This window comes from Melitaea cinxia, chromosome 19 (assembly GCF_905220565.1).
Source record: "Melitaea cinxia chromosome 19, ilMelCinx1.1, whole genome shotgun sequence".
Lineage (NCBI taxonomy): Eukaryota > Metazoa > Arthropoda > Insecta > Lepidoptera > Nymphalidae > Melitaea > Melitaea cinxia.
The window spans coordinates 14579207-14599740 of NC_059412.1; the positions used below are offsets into that span (position 1 = coordinate 14579207).

The 20534-nt window shown below is 35.1% G+C and overlaps 2 protein-coding genes across 2 annotated transcripts in view; one reads left to right on the plus strand and one right to left on the minus strand.

Annotated features, from left to right (window-relative positions):
• The window catches only part of LOC123662939 (protein cramped), a 67712-nt gene that overhangs the window by 577 nt on the left and 46601 nt on the right, over nucleotides 1-20534 (plus strand). The gene's annotated exons all lie outside the window — the stretch shown is intronic.
• On the minus strand, nucleotides 1549-14073 carry LOC123662804 (lipase 1-like). The gene is made up of 8 exons (XM_045597599.1): nucleotides 14017-14073; nucleotides 9068-9278; nucleotides 8482-8593; nucleotides 8032-8272; nucleotides 7404-7562; nucleotides 6591-6672; nucleotides 5124-5242; nucleotides 1549-1800 (listed from the first exon to the last, which is right to left on the minus strand). Exons 1-8 carry the CDS (start codon nucleotides 14071-14073, stop codon nucleotides 1609-1611), a joined length of 1173 nt encoding a protein of 390 aa, XP_045453555.1. The 3' UTR covers nucleotides 1549-1608.

Consider the following 20534-nt stretch of genomic DNA (forward strand, 5'->3'; position numbering starts at 1 on the left):
TAAAGCGATCTCTTCCAGGCAACCTAGAGGCACAGGAGATAATATATGATATTTACTTATTATTAAGAAATAGACAGATATTAAGACAATAAAAAAATAAAAATGTTAGGATATTTTTATATTAGTGATATTCAGATGGCTTTCTTTCAATTATTATTAACGAATAAAATAAAATCACAGAAACTTTGTGCAAATATCATTTATTGCTTAAAGTTACGCAGTGTAATGTACATTAAAAACATTCTATAAACATTCATTGAGCTATAATATTACAAGCTATTATCAGAAAATATATTTATATATTCACAAAATCTAATATATAAAATTCTCATGTCGTGGTGATTTTAGTTTAACTCCACTGAAACGGCTTGACCGATTCTCATGAAATTTTGTTTGCATATTGGGTAGGTCTGAGCATCGAACAACATCTATTTTTCATCCCCCTAAATGTTATTGTCCACCCCAAAAATTTTTATTTTTTATTTTTAGATAAATTATTTATTCTTTATTTTATTATGATTTGGCGTTGAAAAATACATACAACCCTAAATTTTCACCCCTGTACCACTAACCCCAGTGGCGTAGCTATCATAGGGCCAGGTGGTGCAGTGCACCAGGGCCCCGGAGCTCAGGGGGCCCTCTAACCTCAGCTTTGAAAAAAAAAAATAATAAAATAAAATAAATTAAAAAAAAAAGGCCAATACAAGTTCAAACAACGCGGAAAGAGGGGAGGAGGGCCCGATTCTTTCCCTATGCACCAGGGCCCTTGTCCCCCTAGCTACGCCACTGACTAACCCCTATTTTTAAATAGCGGTAAGACAACGTTTGCCGAGTCAGCTAGTATATTTATAAAATACATTATCTGACAGTTCTTACAACATATAACCTACAAAGAAATACTATATAAATAAAATGAGTCTATTAATATTTACAAATACATGAAGTTGAAGTGTCTGTAACATCAACAGAGAGCTAATAACTGAACTTTGAACAACAATTTCATCCCTATGTACCAAAGTAGTCACTATTCACTTATACTATGGATTTCCAAGTAAGCAAAATCATAAATAAATTTTGGATATTATGTACAATCGAGGAGTGTATGGATAGGTTAGGGTTATTTTTTTTTTGTATAACGAAACTGTCGTTAAACGTTGTACTTTTTAAGTTAGATAGGTTAGGGTTATTTTTTTTTTTGTTAAACGAAACTGTCGTTAAACGTTGTACTTTTTAAGTTAGATAGGTTAGGGTTATTTTTTTTTTGTTAAACGAAACTGTCGTTAAACGTTGTACTTTTTAAGTTAGATAGGTTAGGGTTATTTTTTTTTTGCATAACGAAACTGTCGTTAAACGTTGTACTTTTTAAGTTAGATAGGTTAGGGTTATTTTTTTTTTGCATAACGAAACTGTCGTTAAACGTTGTACTTTTTAAGTTAGATAGGTTAGGGTTATTTTTTTTTTTTTTTTTTTTTTTTAAACGAAACTGTCGTTAAACGTTGTACTTCTAAGTTAGATAGGTTAGGGTTAAATTACACTCCTCGATTGTACATAATTACCTAAATTTTTAAATTATTTCAAAAGTTACATAAATTCTTAAAGTTTCAAAATTTACAATTCTTCATGAGACCCGTATTTATCATAGAGTGCATCGACAGTTTTAACGAGGGGCTTATTGAATATTGTTCCGACGTCCAAGGCGAAGGTAAAGTCGAGATGGTTGAACTTATGCCAGGAACACGCCGGACGAAAGTCTTCGAGCACTCCGGTTGCATTTAGCTTATCGGCTAGGCGTTTGATTTGCTGTACATAAGTACTATTATATTAATATTAGTAATAATACATTACTAATAAGGCAGGACAGAGTAGGGAATATCTTAGTCGAAATCTGGAGCAGCCCGACTGGGGTAGTACCTCGACCTTACAGAAGATCACAGCTAAATAATACTGTTTTCAAGCAGTGTGGTGATCCTGTGGTGACTAAAGTGACCAGAGCTTCTGGGGAGAGTCAGGATTAGGATCAGCTATGAGCTTGTGATGCTTCTGGTGTGGCAAACGTCAATAAAATACGATAATTGCTTACCATCAGGTGGCTGTACTCTTGTTTGCCCGATAGTCGTATGAAAAAAATTATAGTTATTTGCAGATGATCTGCAAACTGAATTTTAAGCGATATTTTCGTCAATTCTGAACCATTATATTATGAACATTTGGGTAATTTACAAAATACGATATATCATAATAATAAATTATTATCTCATTAAAATAAACAATCTCAGCCTATACTCGTTGGCGCAACGGTCACAGCCATGGATTGTACCTGTTGCGCTGGCGGTTGCGGGTTCGATCCCCGCACATGACAAACATTTGTATTGGCCACACAGGTATTTGCCGCGATCTGGGTGTTTGTGCAGTCCTTGTGGGTCTCCCCACCGTGCCTCGGATAGCACGTTAAGCCGTCGGTCCCGGTTGTTATCATGTACACCTGCCGGCCTAGCATGCATACAACGAGATATCTCTTGACGAGAGAGAGAGATAATGTCTACATCGAGTATTTTCTCGATTACCCTAACATGCGCACTACGAGAGACAAAATTCTCTTCCGAAGACTTCGCCTTGTCGAGTAGAGAAACATTATCAACCATAATCACAACTGAATATCATTCTTATTTCTTATGTCGTAAAGTTGAATTTACAAGGTTATTGACCAATCGTGCCAAACCGGGATGAGCCAACGTTTGTATAATTTCAAACGAGTGACACATGTTTTATTTAACAATGTTCTCGGCCTTTTGGCTAAGATAAAAAGTGTATATCTAATTCAAAATTTTTAATATGGAAAATAAAACGGCGTAAGTAAATGAATTTAATTTTATCACGTCGGGGTCACCAGTTTTTGGCGGATGAAATTGGAATAGCGATATATGAGCAACTAGTCTACGGAAGTAAAACTCCAGAAGCTTCGGAAGTAAAACCTTTATTCCTGTTATTGACAGCAGTATAGGCGGGCAACTGTGTTGCCGCTATTTTTAATGGGTGCGTTCTGATATAAACGCCACATGTAAAACAATATGCTCGTGTTGTGCTTTATATCTTGTCGCACATTAGATAATTGTAATTCTATCACGCATTGTTTTTTTTTTTTTTTTTTTTAATTTTTAAAATTTTTTGAATTTTTGAATTTTTTTTTTTTTTTGATTATGAATTTTACTTTTATTCTATTTAATTTTATTTTTAGTTATTGATTTTTTTAATATAATTTTGTTTTGTTTTTTATTCTGAATGTTGTCTTGTCTTGTTGTACTGACCCAATATGGACTTATACTTTGGTCTGAAATAAAGTATTATTATTATTATTATTTAGAATAAGAAGCAACAGGGCGCAAATACGTTTTTTGTGTCATTATATGGCACACTTCACTCGACTTTTCGCATTTCCCGCTCTTCGTATACCGAAATTATATAATTATAATAGGGAAACGCCATGGTATACAAAAAATAGGCACCCGGTTTTATTTATTTTTTATTTATCGTCTTTCTCGTCGATAATATTGAAGACGAGAAGTTTCTCTTCCTAAAACGACAAAATTCGACAAAATTACGATGTCATGTTAGCTTCCGTAGAGATAAATATCACAGTACCTCTACCATGAGTTTTTTGTTACAAGCGCACTTGACATAGCTACAGTAGTAAACGTAGAAACGCAACAGGAATAGTTATCTATACCATACCTATTATGAGTTATTCTAAATTTTACTATACAGTCTATCGAGCACTCGATAAGACTTATAGTTTCAAATGCGTTATATTGGTATTAGTTACTAATATCTTCATCTCTTTCTTCCGTATAGAAAAAAGAAAGAGTAAACATGATGACATTCGAATGAAGTGAAGTCTAAACGAAGTTTAAAATAATCCGACAAAATGCAAAGCAGCATATTACAGTGAATTCATGCGAGCTCAAGAACTTTTAAATTTTTTCAAGTTATTCCGTCAGTTTAAATGTCTAAATAACTTTAGTTGTTGTCAAACACTTGTGAAACAATTATATTGTTTAGGTAATTGTTATACAATAGTCCTAAAACAACAAAATATAAAAAATGAGAACTAGCGCTTGCCAGTTCGAACTTATGGTGGATTATATGGAAAAGTAAGTGTACATCTAAGTGTTATGGTTATTTATCTCTTTCTTTATTCACGTAAATCGCGATCATAATTTTAGTCACGTAAATTGTGTTTTACGAACGGGGATGCATTTCACTTTGGAAGCCTTTTTTGCTGCCGTCTTTCGTCTTCTAATGTAGCTGCTTCTAACATTTCCGTAGCAATATATGTTCTACCAAACATAGCGCATAATAAATAGTATATAAACTTAATAATTATAAACTTCTCGCACGATTTTTTCAAGTGAGTGACGCAACTATAATAGTAACGCTAAACAGGGTGACATCTGTCAAATATGTTACTCATGGTAGCGAATTGTATGAAAATATCGGCGCTCTAGAATGACATTTACGAATGTAGTTAACTTAACTGTCCTGAGAAAACTTATGGTACCAAATATAGTAATGATAGTATCCGGTAGAGGCGCTGCTCAACTTGCCATACAAATTTTCTACTACACTCGCTAACGTGTATCGTCTCTGGAAACTCATGGTAGACCCACAGATCACTAAAATTTAATGATTATCTCTTCTTGACGTAACGAGAAGAGTATCGCGTGCACGCATGTTAGCTACTGTAGACATAGAGAGATAATACGAGAAAAGGGGTAGACAAAATTTTGTCGTGGCGTGCATGCTAGGCCTGCTGGTAGCGATCGTTACTCATAGTAGGGAATATATCCGCCAACCCGCATTGGAGCAGCGTGGTGGATTAAGCTCTGATCCTTCTCCTACATGGGGAAAGAGGCCTATGCCCAGTAGTGGGATATTACAGGCTGAATCGTACAACCTATACTCGCAAAGTCGTTTTGTTTTTTTTTTTTAATTTTGATAAACAAACAATATTCCTCTTTTTGTAGTTTTTGTTAGTCTCATTCTCAAGACTAATAAACATCGACGTTATAATTTTATTTTCCCAAAACATTAACATATTTAACTAATTAATAGTACCGCATACGTACAGATTTCTCCGTTAACTGATCGTTCATCCCGTACAGCAAGGTGACGGGTACCCTTACATTGTCCAGGTTGTAAGGTTTCACGGCACCCCATAACCCGTCCTCCCATGATGTAAACACGTCTGTAAATAACCCGTTGTGTCTTCATTCATTCATTTGAAATAAGGACTTCCAAAAGTGCCGAAGTAAATAAATAAATATCTACACAATACACACACGGTCGTCTGTTCCTAAAGTAAGCAACTTAATATGTACAATTTTATTTTTGTGTTACCTACGCATTAGGGATTCTAAACATTTTTGAATATCATATCAAAAATTATTAAACCGAAAATAAAAATCATCATATCAAAGATTTCGCTCTGGCGGGTACATCGTTCCATAGCTTAATTGGCTAGAGCGCCGACACGGTCAGTCGGAGACGCGGGTTCGAACCCCGCTGGAGCGGTCAATTTTTGATATGATATTCAAAAATGTTAAGCAACTTAATGCTTGTGTTATAGGTAACAGCCGACTGGTATAGCTACATATATTTTTTTCGATAAGCATCCTTATAAATAATACATATATAAATAAATATTTATATTACACCCAGACTCGGGGTGGGAATCGAACCCACAACCCTCGGAGCAGAAATCAGGGTCACTACAAACTGCGCCAACGGGCTAGTCAATGGCAAAAATTATACGCCACTCTTGCTTAGAATGGGAAGTCACGAAGGAGAATAATGAGCATTACTTAAAACACGAATCAGGGTTTTGTTTTGACAATTGTCTAATAGAAACAAACTCGTGCGAGGTACGAGTATGTGACCAGCTTATACACGATTAATTTACACAAATAAAGTGGATATCGGTCACCAACCCGCCTGCCCAGCGTGGTGACTATGGGCAAAACACATGAGTTCACGTTATTTTTGGCGTAAACTTGTGGAGGCCTATGTCCAGCAGTGGACTGTATAGGCTGTAATGATGATGATGATGAAGTGGATATCGAAAACTTGAAAATTTTCGCCTTTGTATAAGTCACTAACTATTGCGCTGGTGGTTATGGTCTGGACGTTGTATTTGTTTATTGTGAGTTTCCGGACCTCCGACACAGGAGAAAATCCTACTGGGGGCCGTTGAGTGCAAAGCGTTTACTGAATTGGAACAATATGCTGTTTTACCCTTATTATATACTAACTGTGCCCCACACTTTCACACGTGTTTATTTGAAAACAACATAGCCTATAGCCTTTTTCGAGAAATGGGCTATCTAACACAAAAATAATTTTTCAATTTCACCTTCCTGAGATTAGCGTCTTTAAAAAATAGAAACAAACAAACTTTTCAGCAAACTGGAAGCTTCTTGGATCTTGGATTGACATTGAATAAATATCTCTAGCAATAAGCATTAAAGTAATTAAATAAATAATACATTCGACTTTTTTATAACCTTATAAAAAAAATTACGTAATATTAAATTCACCTGTCATAGCAATTTTTCCAAAATGTTCAACTTGTCGGAACGAAGCCGGTTGAATTCTTGATAAAATTAGCGCGGTTACTTCCTGCAAAAAAGGCATTAATAGAGAAAAAAATTCAAAATTAAAATCGACAACTAACTTGTTACCTATAAGTAACTTCACCGAAAGACCTAAACAAAATATCTACAATGTTATGAATGGTCTAAGCTAAGCTAAATTTTTCAAAAAAACACTTTATAACGAATAGTATTCATAATTGTTTGAATACAATCATCCTATCAAGATGTCGAATTTTAAGTCGATATTATGGACGTCAGAAAAATAATAATTACTTAAACATAAACACAAATGAATTATAACGAGTTATTTGTATGATCTAAAGATTCAGATTCATTTCAGCCTATCGCAGTCCACTGCTAGACATAGGCCTACAAGCTCGCACCAAAAATGGCGTTAACTCATGTTTTTTGCCCATAGTCACCAGGCTGGGTAGGCGGGTTGGTGACCGCAGGGCTGGCTTTGTCGCACCGAAGACGCTGCTGTCCGTCTTCGGTCTGTGTTTCAAAGCCAGCGGTTAGATGGTTATCCCGCTATCGGTCGGCTTTATAAGTTCCAAGGTTCCATGGTAGCGGAACTGTGTTATCCCTCAGTCGCTTCTTACGACACGGCGTTGGCTATATTCTTTACTGCCGTAGCCACATAGCAGATTCATATAGCGTGGTAAAACGAAACAATCTTAAACCGTAGAATATTACTAAAAAGAATATTATTAAAATTAGACGAGTTCAGAAAATCTTAAAGACAATCAATCTCACCTGGTCATATTGTTCATCATCTTCGCCAACGACCAAGTAAACGAAGCTCATACAGACGTTGTCTTTCGATTTCTTGGAATAGCACATATTCTTGATGAAGACGTCTAAAATGTCTCGCTTGACGTTGATCGAGAGCAGTCCTCGATTTTTCAGTCGCTCCTGAAATATTCAATTATATGTTATTTACGTGGACTATTAATCTGGTTGAAGAAAATTCCATTAACGTAGTAAGATAGTTGCGGGCTTAATACTTAGTCAGACTGTATATTTTATAAGTGGACAGCAGTTTTCCAGTCTAGCTTTGGAAAGCACGTAAATCCTTTGCAGTTATTATAAATACCTGACAACGGTCGCTCTCTTTAGTAAGAAACCAAGCCGCTTACTTACAATGGAGCATCATGAATTAATGAATTAACCGAAAGTAGAAAAAAAGTGAGCATTCTTAAAGAAAAATCGTTTCGCAAAATATAACAACACATTTGTCATATTGCCAGTTTTTTATAATCTACCTTAACTATAAAAATATTACACACTAAATTTTTCTAAACAATTTATCTTTTAAATAAAAAGGACCAAAAGTCATTGACAGTTTTAAAAACCCCAAACTTTAAACTTTTCAGAAACTTACCAAAATATTAATATTCTTGAGTAAGAATTCGACAATACCCTTCAAATGTGATAAATACACGGCTGGCGCTAAAGCAAGAAACGTTATGACTTTATCATTGTATTCGGGTTTTTCTGACGCCATCACGAAGAAAGTTGTGGTTCCCATCGAATATCCGATGTAGAAGAGTTTGGGAAGACCGGTCACGTTGAGGACTTTGTCTATACACGCCGGTAGATCGTATTTACCGTGTTCATGGAAACTGGAATCAAATATTTAGAGAAAATTTTTGGAATTTTGTTTGTAAATGTGCTGATGGAGACAGGACTTATTTTTGTAGGATGTAAATGTCCTAAAACGAAAGAATATGTGTAATATACACCGTCGTCTGTTTCTAAATTACGCAACTTAATTCTTGTATTTTGGGTGCGATTGCTACTTGTATTTAGCTAGTTAGGTATAATGACATACCTGTATTCCCAAAATTTAGGATCATTCCTCGTGTAGTTTCTGTGAGAGGTGTATATGTTGCCGCGGAAATTTGCGAGCCAAACGTCATAGCCAGCGTCCGCCAACATATACGCTAGAAAAATATTATTAAAATACTCAGATCAAATCAGTACTCGGAGTTACATTGACTAACGTGTATCCGAAATTTTGCGGCAAAACGATATATTACTTTTTTATACGAATTGGTTTATCTGATTAATTGGAGAAGTACAATTACACGTGTATTTCTTTATTTCTGTACATATCCCAGATGTCGCGTTTTAATCATAGATTACAATTTCGGTTCCTGAATGGAGCACACTTGTTGTTGTGATTATAGTGCAAGGGACAGCACGTTAAGACATGGATTCCTGTGTTTTCATAGATACCTGATAGCAGCCACTACTTATTATAGGAAAATTATCTGCCAACGCACAGAGTTGCTATACTTCTTCTATATGGAAATGTAGTTTTTGCCCTATTGTAGGACATTTACAGGACAATTCAATTTGGAATAATAAAGTATTAAAGAAACCATGTCCAAACTAAAATATACTTATAATTTCACCTAAACTTTTTTCTGGTCCCATGATGACGAAGTCGCCGCTGCTCCCGAGCAGACCATGGCCGATGAGTACAGCTTTCTTGCCCTTTGCGCTGTACGCCTTCCTGGCTATTCTCTTGCCCGCCGGTATCCTGTGCAGTTGCAGGATGTAACCATCTGACGTGGTTACACGGTGCTTCTCTACTGGGTAACCGGCTGATGAGACTAGCTGTGGCTGAAATGAAGTATTTATTTTGAATTAGAAAACTTAAGTAGTAAAATTGGTAGATTATACAAGACGACCATAATTCTAAAGGTCGTTGGATACATTTACTTATTTCTTTCTTATTATTTCACAAATTTAATCTTCAGTTCGGAGAATGAAGTTTGAAGCTAGGAGAATAAATTTGCAAAGGGGATTTTTATTCGAAAGGGCCAATTTTGCCTTTTGAGTCGTTGAATTTTTTGAGACCTAATTTTGTTAATACATTCTTAGAAAGCCTATGTATAACATCGGGAGCCTAAAATTGTACGTGCTATTGACTTGGTGGAGAGACCCACAAGAACATATAAGCGTTTGACCTAATCGATAATGACGTGTTGCTGAAGAAGTTAGCAGGTGTTGGTTTCACACCGCATCTACTTAACTTTTTTGCCAGTTATATGAGGGAAAGGCAGCAGTATGTAGAATACGCGGGACACAGATCGGAGCCGTACTTTACGTGGTCTGGTGTAAGTCAGGGAAGTAATCTCGATTCTCTGCAATTTATAATCATGATGAACGATTTGTCCAAAGTCGTTAAAGAAGCAAATTGTTTAATGTTTGCAGATGACCTTAAGATATCTCTGGCTATGAGGGAGGATGACGACTGTGGACGGTTACAGAATGCCATTGATAGTGTAGTTAATTGGAGCAAGGAGAATCTTTTACAATTCAACACGAAAAAATGTATCACAATCACGTTTTCGCGTGCGCATAGGCCTGTTGTGCATAGTTACAACATTGATGGAATGCCAATGGTCAGGATTACAGATGTTAAAGTTTTATTGATTACTCTCAACGCGGGGCTAACCTTTCGTAATCACATTATTAAGTGCTGTAAAAAGGCTTACAGAAACTTAGGATTCCTTTTACGGACTGTTCGTAATTTTACAAATATAGCAGCGATTATCGCTTTATATAACGCTTTAGTGAGAAGCCAATTGGAATGCAGCGAAATCATCTGGGCCCGCATGAGACCAAATATGGTCTCATGTTGGAGCGGATACAAAACAAATTTATTAGGTTTTAATATTTTAGACTATTTGGGGGTATATCCTATTTATCCTCTTATGTATCCAACTTAGTTTGTATTGGGCATGGTGGGATACAACGAGCTACGAGTCAGGCGGGAGCTCGCACGTGTGTTATATTTATTTAGGTTAATTAGGGATAAGGTACATCACGCCGATATATTACGTTTACTGTGCTTGTGTGTGCTGGACAGGTATGTGTGGCGACGACGTCGGACTCACCTGCTGGCTGTACCTCGTGGTCGCACTAATTTATTGAACGAGGCGCCTCTGACGCGGTCGCTTCGCACTCTCAACCTTGTAGCAGAGGAGACGGATATTTTTACGAGTACATTGAATTAATTCACAAGGATAGCGTTATATGTTATTTGTTACATAAGTTAATTTATGTGTGCTTCTTTATCGAATTGTCTAGTACCTGTACTGATAGTTGTAAGTTGTGATTGAAATAAATAAATGAATAAATAAACATTAACATAGACCGCGCGCTTCCCGCGCGGGGTAGATATCTGTACAAAGTTGCTCCGATTGTGAATCGAACTCCCGAATTGTATTTGGACAAAACTATGTACCATCAACACCAAAACAATTGTCATACGTTAAATTGTTAAATTTTTAAACCAATTACAGTAAAAACTGATTTATAATTTAAATAAAAACAATGAACCACTTTTGTTCTATTAGTACGTGTACATTTAGTACATAACAGTGTTCTCGGAATTCCGCACACATAACAGTTATAAAATCCTTTTGTTCGTCTGTCCGTTGAATATGAATCAGGACAAGTAATACGTGATGAATTACATCGGTTCGTAATAAGGAAATTGTTTGCCATAAACATAGACCACCAGGTGCTCTGCGATTCTTGATTTATTTTAAGACGTCAGTAGTTACTGTCGTATTTTAAGTTCCGTATATCGTATTTTTTTTATATTACTAGGTCGGCAAACAAGCGTACGGCTCACTTGATGTTAAGCGACTACCGCAGCTTATAGACGTCTGCAACACCAGAAGCATCGCAAGCGCGTTGCCGACCCCATTCCCAATTCTCCTCAGGAGCTCTAGTCACTTTACTCACCAACAAGACCATTAAACTGCTTGAAAACAGTAGTGCTGTGCCCCACATATATATATATATATATATATATGTAAAAATTTAATGGGACTGATTTTTAACCGACTTCCAAAAAATGAGGAGGTTCTCAATTTGAATGTATTTTTTTATGTATGTTATAGAACCTTTTACTGGATGGACTATTTTGATGATTTTTTTTAATCGAAAGGTGGTGCGTGTTATGTCCATTTGAATTTAATTAAGATCTGATGAATACTTTTTGAGTTACCTCTAATAATGCTTATTTATTTGACTAATTTTTCGTCTACCTATGTCGTATTTCTGGTCGATGCAATTGAATCGTTTTTTATTTCGTTTTCGAGCAAACAGTTATTACATGAAATTCTTTGCGCGGATCAAGACTAATTAATTGATGTGTTGTTATATATAAAAATTACAGTTACGTGACGTACGTACACATACGTGAAGCAAAAACTTTGTACCCCTTTATAAAAAAATTGCGCGGACGGAGGAGTATGAAATTACGCACACTTATTGTTTATTTAGAGGAGTGCAGATTGCTAATATTTTTTTTTAATTATACATAAAATATACATTAAATAATTAAAAGAAAACATTACACACACTACCGTGTATATGACACACATACGCATATCTTCTTTTTTGGTTGTCAAAGTCTGTAGTCTAATTGTTTTTTTTTTTTTTTTTAATCTTTATTTTAAAATTTTTTGGTTTTATTTAATTTAAATTTTTAATTATGGTTGAATTTAGACCTCTGGGTGACCACTAGTAACTATAAAAGTAGGTTTGTTTTTCCACTTTCACGGCTCAACTGCTGGACCGATTGACGTGAAATTTGGCTTAGGAGCCAGGCGGGATATTTTAATAATAAAGATGTTTGTATTTATTTGGGCTGTATTTTATGCTGGATTTTACAAATTTTTTCAAAAAACACATTTTTTATAAAAGAGTGATTTCAGAGTTTAATTTCTAAAATGACGATTCAAATATCGAAGCCTACTTGAATAAAGAAAACATAGGTTTTGATTTTAGACATAAGCTGTCTTTATTATAATATATTTATACTAGCGACCTCTGTCCGTCCATATTTTTTTACACGATAATAATTATAATAATCATTTATTTCAGAAATAATTCCATATTCAAAATAAATAAATAAAATAAAATAAATAAAATTAAAATTTTAAAATTAAACTAAATTATGTGTTAGTAACAAATACACTTAAAATAAAATAAAACAAAAAGAGGCTTAGTAACAATTACATTATATAAATTAAATTAAAATTTGTGGCTTCCGATGAGACTCCCGTGCTAAAAATAGTAATCCGCAGCGGATGCATGGAGCTGTATCCAGCGATAAGTAATCACCAACGTGTCATATACTAAAACCTTCTCCGAAACGCGCTGCATCTTATGGTATAAGCTTTATTCCGATCGCTTCAGTAGTTTTCGCAGTATAACAGAACAAACAAAACCGGTTCTAATTTATTAGTAATTTTTTGACACTTTCACTTATATTTTTTGATTTATGTTAACAAATTTTAAATCAAATAAATGGATATAAACATAAAAACTTCAACTATCTATGTTTCATACATCATTTTCTACCTGTTTTGCTTATCACTGAACACGATTAAGTATTAAATAAAGTTAAAAATAGATATGAACATAAAAAACCGGCAAAGTACGAATCGGACTCGCGTACCGAGGGTTCCGTACAAACAAGGTTATTAAAAATATTTTTATTATATGATGTAACTAAAACTTTATGCTTTTCCCAATTTTTCCTATATCTGTGCTATAAGACGTTGATTCGTATCAAATTTTAAGATTCTGAGCTCACGGGAAGTACCCTGTAGGTTTTGATTCCATTGCGAGTGTTCAAAATTTGCAGCATAAACGGCTAAAGCTTGATACCTCTAAGCGTTCCTGAGAAAAAGGATCATGACAGACAAACGGACAACAATGTCATCCTATAAGGGTTCCGTTTTTCCTTTTGAGGTACAGAACCCTAAAATGTTACATTTGTTATTTGCTTATAATATTGACTATCAAATGAAAAAAAAAACGTTATAAGTAAACAAAGGTCGCTTTTTTTATTCAAAGTAACGTACTTATTTTATTGCATTTTTTGACTACATTTTTCATAGTTTATTACAAATATAATTCATAAAACCAATGAATATGCTAAATCAAAGTAAATTATAAACTAAATTGTCACTTACTTTGTTTCAAAAATCATTTCAAAATATGAGAATTTGATAATTTTGAACAATATTTTTTTTACCCGTTTAAGTAACTGGCTGGTTTATGCTTACGTAAAAGAAAATATTTATTCAAAGACAAGTTACATTTTTTACGTTATAATTGATATTTGTATAATTTGTACATTGTTCTAAAATAATCCTGTATCGAAAGCCTTTTTTTAATTTATTGGACAATTTTATGACGTCAAAATAGTATAACTCTTGTTATTATTTATTTGCTTATGTGCTCCTATTGTGAGTATACCTAACTCGGGGACCCACCTCAGCAACACAACACACTACTTGATCCTCCTTGGAAGTCAGCGACTTCAAGTCACAGCTCCGTTCCTACGCTGGCGGTAGTCCCGCAAATAAAATATATTAGTGTTAGCCATATTAATGTTTGTCCTTGTCTGAGAGTTTATAAAATATTCTCATCAAATTGAAGACGGTAGGAATTTATTTATCATAAGTAATAAAGATTTATTTAAAAGAGAACAAGTCACGTTTTTTCCTGTTAATCGCTTATTTACTTCCGCAACGGAACCCCAAAATAAAATATCGTGTAATGAACCACACGAATTATAATCATGAAGCGATAACATCGGATACAGTTTCGTGCGTTATGTGGTTTGCATAATTATGTTCCGGCGATTTTGTATATATTTAAATATGTCAATTGATGTGAAGCGTTATCTTAAATTATATACATATGCTCGTAGTATCAGCATCATAGTAAATATGTAATAAGAAAATGGAGACTCAAAGCTGTCACTTCGTTATGCCCTTTGATTAATTAAACCATAGTTAAGTAGAAAAAATCTACAGTTTATGGCTTTAGTCAAGAACTATTTGTTAAATGTAATTACATTTTTGTAAAGTAAAAATTCCAAAGTGGTTTGATAGTTTACTTAAACATAAAATTAATTGATATTGACTTGTTTTTGTTAAAAGGCAAGTAACATCTATCATTATCATCATCATTTCAGCCTATCACAGTCCACTGCTGGACATAGGCCTCCATAAGTTTGTGCCAAAAATGGTATGAACTCATGCGTTTTGCCCATAGTCACCACGCTGAGCAGGCGGGTTCATAACCGCAGGGCTAGCTTTGTCGCACCGAAGACGCTGCTGCCTGTCTTCAGCCTGTGTATTCCAAAGTCAGCAGTTGGATGGTTATTCCGCCATCGGTCGGCTTTTTAAGTTCCAAAGTGGTAGTGAAAATTTGTTATCCCTTAGTCGCCTCTGTACCCCCTGGTTATATAAAAAAAAAAGTATTTTGTGCCGTGACAGCTATAGAAAAAATATATGAAGGACTTATAACTCTACGATGATTACAATTAAATAGGTACATTAATTCTGTTTCGAAACTCGTTAGAAAAACTTAAAAACAATCATCGATATTATAAAATCGTGACATTAATATACTCGCGTGATTATAATGATTACAATAACGATTAAAAGATGTCGTTTTGTTGCTCGCGCTTTTATTTCATATAATAATAATATCTATACAAATATTATAAAGCTGGAGAGTTTGTTTGTTTAAACGCGCTAATTTCAATAGAAAAATTCGTTTTGTGTTCGGTAGCCCATTTACCGAGGAAATATATTTTTCTCCCTCAAATTAACGCGAGTGGAACCGCGGGACACAGTAATAAAATCATATCTATACAAATAAAAAAAATTGTAGTGTCTGTTTGTAATATTAAAATAACCGCTTTTTATTAAGTGCATATGGATGTATACACGATGCATATACCAAAATAACATTTTTTACAATTTTCGTCTGTCTTTCTGTTTGTTCCGGCTAATCTCTGAAACGGCTGGAACGATTTTGACGAGACTTTAACTGGCAGATAGCTGATGTAGTAAGGAGTAACTTTGGCTACTTTTATTTTCGAAATTTATTTATTTTATAGGTCTGCGAACAGACAATAAATTTGTTGTTAAATTCCACGCGAACGAAGTCGCGGATATAGCTAGTAATAATAATATGTTTGTTAGCGAAGAGTTTCGAACAACAACTTAAAGAGTCTCACTTGACTGCTGAATCAAGGGTCACAGATACAGAAGGCAGTATTGTATGAGACGGTATGCATTGTGAGGAGGTTTTTCGGCCTGCTATCGGAGAGAACAACTTTTTTTTTAATTTTTAAATATTTTTGTAATTGTATTTAAAAAGTAGCCTATTATTATTATTATAGGATAGAACCTTTTCCCTTGGTGATGCGTGGTCAGGTAAGAGACTAACTCCCCCCCCCCCCCCTCCCAAAATCTCGCGCATTTTTAGTACCTACCTACAGATAATGTTAAAAGTTTTACAATGCTATCTTAAAATACAGGTATTATCTAATTTTATTCTGAAACAAAAGACCACGATAAAAATGTCTAGACAGAAAGGTTGCAGACTGTTTTTGACTTGCATAAAAATATAAATATAGGCTAGCCGAGCCGAGCGGTAGTCGCGACGCGCGGCGCGCGACGTCTTCGTTCGTAACCTAGCAACGGCGTGTCAAGGTCACACTACGCGCCGCTTTTAGGTTCAGAAATCGTGCGGTTGACGAAAAAATAAATACACGTGATGTCTTACTACACCCCCTCCCCCCCATATGTCGTGATTTTTTCCTAACACGAGAAAATCATTATTATTTTATCAGCCCTGCTAAAAGGCTAAAACTATACAATTTGACAAAGAACTAAACATACGTTCTGTCACTGTATAAATATACTTCAATAGCATAACTCTCATCTTGTTGTAGTCGGTCAAAAATATATATTTTATCTTGTAATAATTTATGGTATCAACTGCCTATTCTGACTTTAACTATAAAAATAATGATGTGATGTTTTAATTTAACTAATATATTATGACTTTGAGATACCCTTGCCGTCAATTGCGCTAAAAAGGTATTAGGTATTATATTTATTTATGTCAAAATGACTTCTAAGGCAATGATCTAAATGGCTTATATTTAGCCAGTACCGTATTTAAGATTATAAAGTTTTAATGGCAAGAGAAATTAATTATTATGAAGAGAAAATATATATTTTTTAAAAAAATTTATTTCTAACTAAACTAACCATCATCACCCATCCAAATTTTTTCAGAGTTTAAGTTTAAATTAAGAAGTATTTAATAGCTAAAGCATATTATACTGAACATTTTTGAATATCATATCAAAAATTGACCGTTCCAGCGGGGATCGAACCTGCGTCTCCGTCTGACCGTGTCGGCGCTCTAGCTAATTAAGCAAAGAAATGGTAATACCCCAAATTGGTTTTATTACTATTTCTGTGCAATTAAGCTATGGAACGATGTACCCGCTAGATCTAAATTTTTGATATGATGATTTTATTTTCAGTTTAAGCAAACCGTGGCGCCGTCTATAGTGAGTTCTTTACAGAAACCCGTAACTATTCAAAGTTTCATATTACAATGAAAATCTTTGACAGGAGATGACACTATGCTATTTTTAGTATGTACGATTTTATTTATGTGTTACCTGCACATTAGGAATTCTAAACATTTTTGAATATCATATCAAAAATTGACCGTTCCAGCGGGGATCGATTGTGCGTCTCCGACTGACCGTGTCGGCGCTCTAGCCAATTAAGCTATGGAACGATGTACATATTATACTGTTCAAGATATCACTATTATTGGTAAAAATGTTTGGGATTAGTGGCGCTTTCTTTCATGCAATATATGACTGTAATCATTGGCAGTTTTTGGTAGAGTAACGCGGAGCTTGCTGGTTCTTTGCGGGATCTACATTCCGAATCAGTTGTAGCTTCACGTTAAACAAAATTATCTCTCAGAGAATAAATAAATAAAATTAACGCCTTACACTCAACGGATAAGCTTAAGATTGCCGGTGTGGGCTGGATGAGAATTGCGGAAAACCGGGATGTCCGGCGCGAACTTGGGGAGGCCTATGTCCAGCAGTGGATTGCAATAGGCTAAACTGACTGACTGACTGACTGACTCAACGGCCCCCAGTAGGATTTTCCCCTGTGTCAGGGGTCCGGAAACACACATAATACACAAGCACAAACGCCCAGACTATGACAAACATCTATATAGCCAAATAATAAAAATAATTATAATTGTAAAATGATAATTCAGAATCAGAAATTGGACTACTGATCAAAAATGAGTAAACACACTTTTCATTGTAGATGTGATAATTCTACCCTTAATGGGGTGGGATTGTGGTTGAAACTGTATCGGGTATGTTTTTATGGTAGTTCCGTAATATTTGTCTCCCCACCGTGCCTCGGAGAGCACGTTAAGCCGTCGGTCCTGGTTGTTATCATGTACACCTGATAGCGATCGTTACTCATAGTAGGGATTATATCCGCCAACCCGCATTGGAACAGCGTGGTGAATTAAGCTCTGATCCTTCTCCTACATGGGGAAAGAGGCATATGCCCAGTAGTGTGATATTACAGGCTGAAGCGTGCGTAATTTTTGAAGTTAAAAACGTACAAATTTATTTTATGACTACTGATAAAAATGAGTAAACAATAAATTAAAAGTAGTACACTAGAAAAAGCTTCTTTGTAAATGTTATCAATTTTCACGCAAGTAAAGCCGTGAGCGACAGCTTGTATTTAATATAGCCTTACAGCGTAATAGTTTAATTTTTTTATAGAATCTAATCTTACGAAATGACATTTTTTTTTTTATTTGCTTAGATAACCTTTTATAGTTGCAATTAAAAAAAACGGAGATAAAGCTATGGAGTACCTTAAATCATGACAATTATATTAGATCTTTACCTATGAAATTGCCGTTTCGTCGTACTGGCTATTTCAAAATTAAAAAAAAAAAAATCGCAAGAACTCTATTTTCAAATTATTTTTATTTTAAAATATAGAATTCTTTTTTTATAATTAGTCATTTGTTTAATGGTTAGCGTTCTGTTTATATCGCATTTGTACGTTTTTTGTCATCATGGATATGTTAAAAATTCGAGTGATTATGGAGTATGAGTTCCGTCGCGGTAGCAAAGTGACAGAAGCGGCACGCAACATCAACGACGCTTACAGTGCGAACAGTACTAACGATCGTAAACCCATTATTGCTCGCTTTCGTTCCGAAAATTTTTACTTGAACCACGTGGTCGGCCGAAAATGTTGGTCGACAATGACGAATTAAAGGCGATTGTTCTCAAACTACAGCTGAATTAGCAGCAGCTTTCGAAGTTAGCACTAAAACAATATTGGGCCATTTGCGTCAAATTGGCAAGGTAAAGAATCGACGCTTGAGCGAAGATCGAGCTCGACAAATGGGTGCCTCACGAATTGAATGAACGCCAGAGCGAAATACGTGTCGAGACGTGCCTTGCACTGCTCAACAGACACACAAACGAAGGCATATTGAATCGCACTGTTGTTTGTGACGAAAAATGGATTTTATTCGACAACCGCAAGCGCTCTGCTAGTTGGTTAGATCCTGGTTAAGTACCTAAACAATGCCCGAAACGAAAAACGACCGCTAAAAAAGTGATGGTAACTGTTTGGTGGTCTAGCGCCGGTGTAATTCATTACAGTTTCTTACCGAACGGCATGAGCGTTACTGCAGACGTGTACTGTGAAGAACTAAACACAATAATGGGGAAGCTCGCACGTCTCCAAACAGCTTCGGTCAATCGCTCGGCTTCGCTGCTCCTGCACGACAACGCGCGACCTCATACCACACAGCAGACAGTCTCCAAGTTACAAGAGCTGGGGTTAAAAGTTCTCCGTCAACTACGGTACTCACCAGATCCTGCCCCTACAGACTTTTACTCTTTCCAGAATTTGGATAACTTTTTGGCGGGAATAAAATTCAATACCTGAGAGGCAGTACAAAATGCCTTTGAAGAGTTTGTTGTCTCCCATCCAGCAGAGTTTTTCAAGCAAGGTATCAATAAGTTACCACTACGTTGGCAAAAATCATTGATTCCATGGGTTATTACTTGAATAATAAAGATAAAAATATGGAAAAAAAGTGCGTTGACTTATTTCATCAAAAACGGCAATTTCATAGGTATATATATATATGACCTATTATTTTTACCCGTGATACACAGTCTAATATTATATGTATATGTATGTTAATTTCGATTAATGAATTAATCTATATATCTATACATTTGTACTCTGTATAAATAAATACAATTGGAGTGTCTGTTTGTAATATTAAAATAACCTCTTTTTACTAAATGCATACGGATGTATACACGGTACATATACTAAAATATCATGTTTTTTTTTTACAATTTTTGTCTATCTTGTCTGTTTGTTCCGGCTAATCTCTGAAACGGCTGATACCGATTTTAACGGGACTTTCGCTGGCAGATAGTAGCTGATGTAATATAAGGAGTAACTTAGGCTACTTTTATTTTAGAAATTTATTAATGTTATAATTTTGCGAACTGCAAAAAAAACCTTTTTATTAAGTTCCACGTGGATGAAGTCGCGGGCACAGCTAGTTGATAATAAACTTTGATATTCTAACCGGACATGTTAGATATTATTAATATTAAAAATAATAATTATATTATTAATCTTAGGAATAAATTAAAACGATGGAACTGATAAATTGATAGTTAATATTACTGTTTTTATCGTTATGATAATGAGGTATAGGGCCTGTTTTACCGGTCGTGGATAACACTATTTGACGGATGACGGTATCCAATAGATAAAAGCTTTTGATATATTATTCTTTCTTACCATCGAATTCCACTTTATTTATAAGATATAGAAATATCACTTCAGCCTATCGCAGTCCACTGCTAGACATAGGCCTCCACAAGTTCGCACCTAAAATGGCGTGAACTCATGTGTGTTGCCCATAGTCACC

Excerpts from the sequence above, each read along its gene's own strand:
- LOC123662804 (XM_045597599.1), bottom strand. The coding sequence starts at position 14,073 with ATGGCTAACACTAATATATTTTATTTGCGGGACTACCGCCAGCGTAGG. Across the intron at positions 9,279-14,016 it reads GCCAGCGTAGGAACGGAGCT|CCACAGCTAGTCTCATCAGC; the intron begins GTGACTTGAAGT and ends ACTTCATTTCAG. Across the intron at positions 7,563-8,031 it reads TCAAGAATATTAATATTTTG|GAGCGACTGAAAAATCGAGG; the intron begins GTAAGTTTCTGA and ends TGAATATTTCAG.